Consider the following 9,668-nt stretch of genomic DNA (forward strand, 5'->3'; position numbering starts at 1 on the left):
AACAACAACGTCGTGCTGACTTAAAGTTGATATCGGCATTCAACGCCACATTCACCGTTTCTTTAAAATAAGACGGAAGCATACGGAAGACTTCCATTCTGACCACGCCAGTGCGGGCGACCTCCATAAAGACAATCACTGTGACCGCCTCGGGGAGATGATGAGCTGCCATCACGGCAATGAGAGATCGCAACTCTTGGATAACGTCTATTGATTTCTTCTTGCCATGGCGGGCAGCAACGAAACGCGATCACACGCGATATGCCATGTTAGGCGGTGAGAATACTCGCAAAAGCCGCAGCTACAGCTCCTTCCAGAAGTGGAATGTCACTTTTGCTCGATCCGGAGCATGGCGGATATCATGGCCATCTCAGCCTCTCTTCCCTAAAGCAGGAGATTCTCTCCGTCCTTAACCTCGAAGGTACACTGAGCGGCCTGGGTCGGGAGGAGTCTTTAGTTGTCGACGATGGCGTCATGGACGCAGTCGACCGATATCGTCTTCTTTGGGCGCTCTGGCAGAGCATCGTCATATTTCGAAAACGCCTCTTGGCGCGTTTTTAATGGTTCGGGTCCTTGCGAAGCAAAGTGTTACACGCCCTCAGGGTCAAGCAGGGACATCAGCTTATTAAGCCCGTCCTGCATGCCCTGGAGCAAATAGGAGACTTGCTCCATTTCACAGTGGATCAGTCGTAACGACTCAGGTACAGATTGACTACAAGTGCTACCAGGTGCAGCGGGGCTGTCGTAGGTCTTTGTTTAGAGGAAGCATACTAAGGTGTCACCGACCTTACGTTCTTTTCCGAACTAGTACGAGTGTAGCGGATCGCAATCCGCTTACCCGAAACCTAAACTAAGGCAAAAAAAATCTACCGTCCAAAATTGAAACTGTATTCATTTGTGCGGCAGAGCCGCCTATATTTAAAACCTTAGGTTTTCCTAATTAAATAGTAAAACTTAATAGCTACTGGCAGTCCCGCCGCGAAGTGGCTTCTTGGCCACAACATTGTGTGTTTACACTCAATTGTGTAATCCACACCTATGTACGGTGACACCATCGTGTTTGACCCATTACTGTATTGCAACCCCGTTACAGGACAGCTCGCTCAAAATGTCAAGCAGGATAAATGCAAAGCATTAATCCATCCTGCTCAGTCTCTAAGATTTGCTTAAGAGTTTGTATTGCATATAGTCCCCGGCCTTGCAAAAAGTCCGACGATCTCTTCCTTCCCACAGTCCAGAATTCAACAGCAGTATACCGGTTGGGATCTACAGAAAACGCGACCTCTTTCTCCTTCGGGCCTTCAATAAAAGCCATTCTCCTTAAGCTCATAATTAGCTGTGTATTTCAGCCGCCTGTAATTCCAGAGTAGCGACACGTCCTTGCAATTATTCGACGATATAATTGATTTGCGAGGAATTATCGTTGATAGCTGCAAGCAATATTCACCAGTTTAGATCAGGAAGGCGTCGAAGCAGGTTGCTTCTGTTTTGCGAATACACTCAAGATGCAAATATTTATTTGGCGATGTTCCAACAACTGCCGATTGAGCTCATGATAACTAAGCACGTTGCCGATAGACTAGGACGTACAACCTGTAACCACAAAATAGTTTTTCTTACAAATGCTCGATTGATGATGTCAAAATTATAAAGTTGCTGGCTGTCATGTGCTTATAGATGTGTTTTATTAAAAAGATGTTAATCTGATGTAGCAAGCACCAAGCCCGCTTTAAAGCCTCGTTCTGTGACAGTATCTTGAATACAAGAATCAACGCCGTAGACGTGCCAGTCATCTTTGCCGCTCCATTTTATATGCATCCTATCGGCATTTTAGAATTGTCAAAGGAAAATACATCAAATAGCGACTTGAACATCCTGTACGTGGTTTCTTCTGTGTGGCTTGTTTTGTATCGAGCTGAAAGGTTATGAACTTGTGAATGCTGGAAAAAGCGAATCCTCATATCAATGTATGGAATTCTATAAATATCACCTGACGCATCAAAGGAAACATAAATTGTCCACATGTCCTTGAGGGCAGTCATGACATTGTAAAATGAAGCAGCGCAACTCGTGCAGACATTGCAAATGTACATATCTAGATAAATGTTTACCTCATATGAACCGCTGTCGTTATTTGATGTAAATTGAGAAATACAACCAGCTGCATGGGGCTGGTTGTCTGCTTTTTCCATTTGCTGCAGGATATTACTTCGACGATGTCTTTGTGAACCGTCTATATGTAACGCCTGCGTGGAGTGGGCCGGAGGTATTACATACGTTGTGTGAGCCATACTTGTTTGTAGTTAATATTAACCATGAAGCCTGTAAAGTTGTATACCCCCAATTCTGTAATGTCAGAATTCTGAGGCGATGATCCGTATAGAAATATTTGAGGCTCAATGGCCATTATAAATGTTACTTCACATTTTATCCTCTTTCAAAATAATCGACGGCTAGCTGGAAGTGAGCATCACGGTGAAGCTTGTTAACTGACTAAAGTCTTCCTCAGTAAACTCGTGACACGGACGGGCAAAACCCGCTACACTGCAATTTTGGCTTCACACAAGCATCGATCTTGTTGCCATCATGCTAGCTGGCATATCAAAAAATGTATTCATTCGCTCAGGTGAGTGCATGCTATATTCCTGATATTTGGTGGGGTGGTTGGCTTGGTTATGCTAGCGATATTTTTTGGTCTGAATGAGGTCCAGGGGGTACTTGTCTCTTTTAGTTACTCTCTCGACCGAAAACAACATAAAATTGGCACCTTATTGCTACAACGTCTCCTGAAACCGGGTCTCAAGCAGCAATATAGTGTCCGTATTCTGTCAATTGTTGAAACGGTGAAATTCGCAATTTGAATGATCCCTTGCTTGACAGTTTTAAGTGCGAATGCTCTTCGGCAGCATCTTCTGTAACAATGTCACTACTGTTGATAATGAGGGCATGAAATCTTCAAAACCACATATTCACAGGCGACTGTCTTGCGAAATATATTTTAGAAAACTTATTATTTTTATAATAAGGGTATTTAGGGTATCTTTTTATAGAATGCCATATATTCAGAAACCTGATTATGAGTGATCTGGTATCTGATGCGAGCCAGCTTTGTCGAGATTAACCTAGCTTGAATAGATAACCTCTGATGCTGGTATTTTTACGAAGACGTCGCTTTTTCGTATTTGGTGACAGCGATGTGCACCATCGTGACAGTGGAAGTATGCCCGCCGTTGTCTCATACTAAGGAGCACCGTCGCTGGAAATCTTAAAGATCGACACAAACAATTATATAAAGATATCGCTGCGGTGTTCATTCTTTGAGCGAATTCCAAACGCTTTGGCTAGGATCAGAAAGTAATGCAGAATCTCATCTAGCCATTGCCATACGAGCATCTTAACAGGATTGCCTCTTAAGACTTAACGATTTCGAGTCAAATGTGCTGTTTACATAGGATCAACCTCACAATAAATTCTGAACTAGTACAAAGTTTTTCGGTGCAAAACAGACTTACTTGAAACTCCGCGCTTAAGTTCAGATGAAAAAATAATTGGGATCACGTTTTGACGGTAGAACGCTTGATATATCGACTCAAGTGACGACTTTCGTTAAGGTGCTCCAAAACTAGTCAGCAAAGCCGCGGCTGTTCGATTTGCATGGCAAAACAATGGCTTTTGCAAATGCATTCTAATCACTTTCAAACTCGTGAACATTTCTCACGAGGTTGAACAAACCTAGCAATTTAGGGCCTATGATTTTTCTGCGGTACACCAACGCAACGATTTTTCCAGAAAGGCATCGAAAACAATTCCCGTGCATCAATACTAACGATCAATGATCAACACAGTGCTGATTGAACATGACCTTCGTGCTGTGTTATAATAAGAAGTAAGAACGGAAAATGGTGCGGGGCACCCTACTGGCCGAAAGAGGAATGATATGTTGACCGTATATTTGGCTTCGGCACAATAAAATCGCGCATGATATCGAGTGTCAATCAAGTTATTGGTCCCACTAGAGCCCATTTTTAAGATTAAACCTCAAAAACTTTTGGAGATACGTCATGCAAAGCCCCGTCAAAGGACTGCAGTGAAACAACATTTCGTTCAATAGCACGACTGCTCTCTTTTTTACAAGATTAAGCTCAAGGACTTTTGGAGATACGTTATGCAAAGCCCCGTCAAAAGACCGCAGTGAAGCAACATTTCGTTCAATAGCACGACTGCTCTCTTTTTACAATGCCAGCGACCAAAGTTTTACCTTTCTTATCACCAACTACTGGATTCTTTTTACAAGAAGGTTTGACTGTGGCATAAGCTTACAATTCTTGGACGTCTATGAAATCTGTGGTCGATGCATATGATATGATTTAATGTCTAACGGTCTCACAACTAATCTCTGTCTCCAACTGCTCATTTATCACCACTTCTGTCATTCTCTTAATGCGATATGTCGGTCTCTGTTAAGTCATCATATGATTTCGGCTCTGCAGGGCCTCTATTACGCAATTTAAAATGTCAAATATTGCAAATACAGCAGCAGGAACTGGTGAGCACCATCCTAAAGTAATCGACTCGACGCATGAAAATTTTAAATGATCTGAAGTCTGGAGCTGCCACGTTGCCAAGGAACCAAAAGCGAGCCTGTGTCTGAGGAAGCTACTTCTCATTTCGCAAATCAAGATCTCCTTGTCGTGTAATCTTCTTGCAATTTATTTACAATGGAGACTACCTCGCCCCCCAAAAAAAATTTAGACACTTCAGTTCATGACGAGATCAATTTTCTGTAACATGCACCATGTTTGTGAATTGGAAACGACAAATCACTTCTAGCATTGTCACTACCCCTCCGATTCGTCCCGTCATATGTTTGCTTTGCGTTTTTACGGAACAAATTTTCAACAGAATGGTCACAAAACGTCAAAAAACTCATAATGAGCTCATATATGTTCACATTTGTTGCAAACGATAGTTTGAGTTCGAAGCTGTGATGATTATAACGACACTGAGAAGCTCTGACGCACGTCGGAATATTGATAACATTGAGTAATTTTCAAAAGAAGCTTTGCTGGACGCGCATCTCACGCAATGCGTCAAATACGCTTTGATGTTATGTATAGGAAAGCCTACGTATAAGGTTCATTATAAGATCGTAATCTGAAAATTTAAGTTGATGAAGTGTACGGTGCTAGGCTCCCATTTTGGTATTCGTGAGACGGCCCATCCTTTGTGTATTGATTTTCGCGTGATGTGTATGGTAGCGTCGTTGTAACTTCAGATCGACATGAACAAACCGTGTGCTTTGTCTCCACGTGCAATGTTGTTTCGTAGAATTATAACGAAGCGTGCCTAAAGCGCTGCGTCATGTTACCTCTGTGTCATGGCGTACAAGGTGCATCGACACCCCTGCCGCTGCCACATCATATCTTTTGGCAGTTCTTTCTGCAATAAAATAACCTGCCAGTGTCTGGCAAACGCTTTTGTGGTCCTGGTGCTGTTCAACTAAAATCAAAGAGCTCAATCCTCTACAACGCCTCAGATCGCTACAGCAGTATCGCCTATCTTATAGTGCTCACTGTAGTGAGATAATGACTGTTGACTTTGCTTTAGACTCATCAAAACATGTGTCTGTTATGGCTGAGAAAGATCAAGAGACTTAGAATTAATGGCTTTATGCTCGAAATCCTCCAGGTTTACAATATTCATTATTTTTGAGAATGTGGTACCAAAAAAGGAGCAGCAGAAAATCTGGCGACGCATTGCAGCAATAAGATAACTTTGTCTACTCCTGCTTCGATTTACATGATTTTCTACACGATTGTTCGATCAAATTCCCATTGCAAATTCAGCAATCTCAAAACGCGAATGAAAAGAATTTTAAGGCTTGAACACGTAGTAGCATGCTGCATTTAAGTATAAATGTAGCACCCAAAGACTCACAAATGTTAACGGTATAGTGGCTGAAACTTTTGCCGTGAAAAGCTGCCAGCATACTTAGAGAGTTCCACATTTTCCACATACCTGCGAGCTTCATAAGACACACCCGCAATTTTATCCATCCCAGATCGGTAATTCATAATGGATTTTGACTGTGCGAGCTGATTCAGTGCCAATTTGCTTGAACATTTCTTGTGGGTGTTGTATACACAAAAGAAGTGATGCAAAACCTTTCTGGTAGAAATGTCCACAGACCGGATGAGTATTGGGTAATTACCCATGGGATGGGTGAGTATGGGTTAGTATCGTACATTTTTCGTTACTCGAGTTAATTTATGGCCTATGAGTAACATGTACTCATAGGGAGGTCCTTATGAGTCATGGATGAGTACAAAGTACTCGAGTTACTCATACATGCTTTCCGCAGCGGTACTCATGGGATGAGTTCTTTTAGAGACGTCTATGAGTACTGCACGAGTAAATTGCTGACTGTCTATGAGTAAACCTATGAGTATATCATGAGTACTTGCATGAGTATCCAGCCAGCAGCAGTAGTAGGCAGCCGCGCGCGCCCACAAGAAGTATTGTGTAGACCTTTAAAGTCCTTCGTCGAATCTTGTATGTTAGCTACTACCCATTACATTATCCAGCAAACCAACCACGCGCCATCACCAATCATCATCATCAACGTCATTAGTCACAACATCATAGGCTTAATTGCCCTCGCTCGCTGCTTCTATCTGCAGCAGGTGCGTCTTCCCTCCCTCTCCTTCTGTAGCAAGGATTCTTCTTCTTCTTCTATCTTCACCTACTGACTTTCTTCTAGCCAATTTTCTTGTTTGCTGCTTTATTACTTATTTACTGATCGTCGAGATAATCCAGCACCACCATGAAGTAGTAGCAGAAGAAAAAGGAGAAGCAGAGAAGAGGTAATTAATAGGGTCCGTCATAGCAAGAGGTGGTGTCGAGGTACACATTTATTACCAGCAATTTTTCTCTATGATGATCGTGTTGTTTGCTTGTTGCTAACGGAAAAAGTAGTCGTAAGGTGAATGTGAAGTAAGAATGGAAAAGTAAGGAAGAAGAAGAAGAACGGAGCAAAGAAGATGGAGCACGATGAGTGAGAAGGTCAGTCAGAACAGCCAATTATTGTTGTTTCCTATCGTTCGTCTCCTCAAATCTATCATTGTCGCAACAAGAAGATGAACATCATGATGATGCTATCCTCTTGCGTTCTCCTCTTTATACTACTGACCAAGCGCGGGTGCAAGCCTAAACCCTTGTACAACAGTGTGATTTATCAATACTTTGATCCTTAACAGTGAGCACAAGGATAATAAAAAAATTTCCGAGTAAGACAAGTAGCAGCATTTACGTGATCTCAATAATCAGCTCTCTTCTTTAATCAAATGCGATGCTGAAGGGCTAGTTGGCTGCTACCACTACTGCTCGTATTTCATCATGGTAGAGTTAATCATCATCCATGCTGCCTGCTATGAAAAAGTCAAAGCCGTTTTCGATATCCTCCGCTGTAAAGATCCGATCAGCTTTCGCATTATTCTCATCGTCCGCCTCATTCAAGGATGATGATTCGGCTGGAGCTGCTGTGGTATAGCGCTTTGGAACAAACTTCGATCATCCTCCTGCCGTTTGCTGTACCTCCTTGAAATCAATGAGTGGGACATCGTCCCAAGGTGTCAAGGTTGGTTCTTCGTGGATTCAATAGCACACCAGCGATTCCAAAATCATGCTCAATACCCGGATCTGAAGCAGGATTTCCAAAGATACATCTAGCAACTGCAGCGAAGTGAGGAAATCTGCCCTGTTGTTTCATCCAGAACCCAACCAGCACATCCTGAGGCTCAAAGTCACGCGGCATCACCAGCCCGCAGTTAAACTTCAGAAAGCTTTCTATCTCCTCATCAAGTAAAGTCTCCAAAGAACCTCCGACTGAGGTATTGCCTGCCACTGAAGCTCTCTTATCAAAGAGGCCCTTAAAGAGGTTTGGTGTTGAGACCAAGCACTTCCTGGGCGCCCGCACGTTGCTTGCTGCTGATGATGTGACTCCTGCGTTCTGAATACCAACGGAAGAGCTCGTACCTTTGCCCCCCCAAAGGTCATCCTTTTGAGTGTTCCCTGCCTCAAACCCTGCACCACCTGCGGATGATAGCTTCGTCGCCGCTCTGATTGCCATTGCTCTAATCTTGTCCCAGACAGTTTTCTTCACTGCGTCAGCTAGCTTTGTCCGTTGTTGCTCGGAGGTTCTTCTTTCGTAAAGGCTGTCAATTACCAACTAAAGAAAATGTAGCCCTGTCAGGTTGGGGGTAAGAGCGCAAGCCATTTCAAAGACGTAGAATGTGGCCATTTGGCTTTGTCTTTCTCCGTTGAAGTCTCGAGAAACAGCTCGGGATCGTAGCGGACAAAGAATCGCTTCTTTGAGCCTTTTCCATCAGCCTCCTGGTATTCCGCTCAGTCTCCTCCAGCATATGGTGTTCTACAAAGAATGCGTCCTCCTTGGTCTCACCATTTTTGACTTGCAAAGGAGCTGCGGCTGACATAGTGTTTTCTGCTGGAGACCAACAAGACCAAGTAGAGCGAGGGCACCACTGAGCTTGCTGCAACCTTGGGTTTCTGGCATCAGCACTCCCACCGGGGCAATGAGGGAATAGAGTTGCCTCAACTCCTCCTTCAAAGACGACATCCGGTTGGAGGGCTTTGACCTTTCATCGTAGTACTTGTATGTCGGATCCCAAAGCTCCAAGAAGCGCTTTACAACTTTGGTGAGGCTTAAGAAACGATGAGGGGCATAGCTGATGACAGCTAAAGATGTATTTAGCAACTAGTCCTGGATCTCATAAAATCGCTGTTTCCCCTGTGGCGACTTGTTCAGGTGATGACACTACGCATCTTCTGCAGAGTCTCTCGGCACTCTATATTCCCAACGTTGCTTGAATCCAAATTTGTCCCGTATGATTATTGCAGAGCGCAGTTTGACAGATGAGGCACATACCTCTCCCAAAAAGCTGTCGTTAAGAGCTTTGATTGCAAGCGCCTTATATCACCTCCTCCGTCAGATGTAGACCCAGTAATATCCGAGGGCAAAAGGCCGAAATCTGCGAGAAAATCTATGACCCATGAATAAAGGACCTCTGATAACCGGGAGCTCTTGTATTTCACCGATCCTGGGCAGAAGAGCTTTATAGCGAGAATGGAAGTTCTCATACGCCATTTAGCATCCACGAAGATGATTTGAATCCCGACATATTTGTCTTTAGAGGTCTTCGAGGTCCAGAGATCCACGTTCAGATGAAATTTTGGCAAAGGGCAGCTAGCTTTGATTTTCCTTAGATCGACCCTAAAACCCTCTTTCGTAGCGTGATATACTTCAAGAATCAAATGATGAAGTCTCTTGCGCGTGGGTCGATGTTTGCCAATAGGTTATTCACTGCATTTAGTGAAATGCTGAAACTTGTCATCCTCGCAGAAGCCTAAAGGTAGCGGCTTCGTTATAACTAGACGAGTCCATACCATTTCGTAGAAGCGTTTCGGGCCATCCTTAAAAAGAGCGGAGGCCTTCGCAGCATTGACCGCCTCTACCTTATGTCGCTTGCTTCCCTCCGTCGTTTCCGTCTTAATTGAAGAACGTTCATGTTCTAAGTGCTTCATAGCATTGGTAGATGAACTACCATTGACCGAAAGGCATTGCTTTGCCCGTCGGCATTGCTCGCTTGCCA

The 9,668-nt window shown here is 43.6% G+C and overlaps 2 protein-coding genes across 2 annotated transcripts; both read right to left on the minus strand.

The window, feature by feature from the left end:
• Window positions 1-5,942: 5,942 nt before the first annotated feature.
• On the minus strand, window positions 5,943-6,215 carry PHALS_11514 (uncharacterized protein; the record flags this gene model as incomplete). Its single annotated transcript, XM_024726470.1, has 2 exons — window positions 5,943-6,095; window positions 6,165-6,215. 2 exons carry the CDS (start codon window positions 6,213-6,215, stop codon window positions 5,943-5,945), a joined length of 204 nt encoding a protein of 67 aa, XP_024572013.1.
• Window positions 6,216-7,603: 1,388 nt separating this feature from the next.
• PHALS_11515 (Ribonuclease H-like domain) lies at window positions 7,604-9,600 on the minus strand (the record flags this gene model as incomplete). The annotated part of the gene is made up of 5 exons (XM_024726481.1): window positions 7,604-8,213; window positions 8,285-8,391; window positions 8,459-8,744; window positions 8,945-9,213; window positions 9,463-9,600. 5 exons carry the CDS (start codon window positions 9,598-9,600, stop codon window positions 7,604-7,606), a joined length of 1,410 nt encoding a protein of 469 aa, XP_024572014.1.
• Window positions 9,601-9,668: the final 68 nt, after the last annotated feature.

Source organism: Plasmopara halstedii, assembly GCF_900000015.1.
Source record: "Plasmopara halstedii genome assembly, contig: Scaffold_54, whole genome shotgun sequence".
In the NCBI taxonomy this organism is placed as follows: domain Eukaryota; phylum Oomycota; class Peronosporomycetes; order Peronosporales; family Peronosporaceae; genus Plasmopara; species Plasmopara halstedii.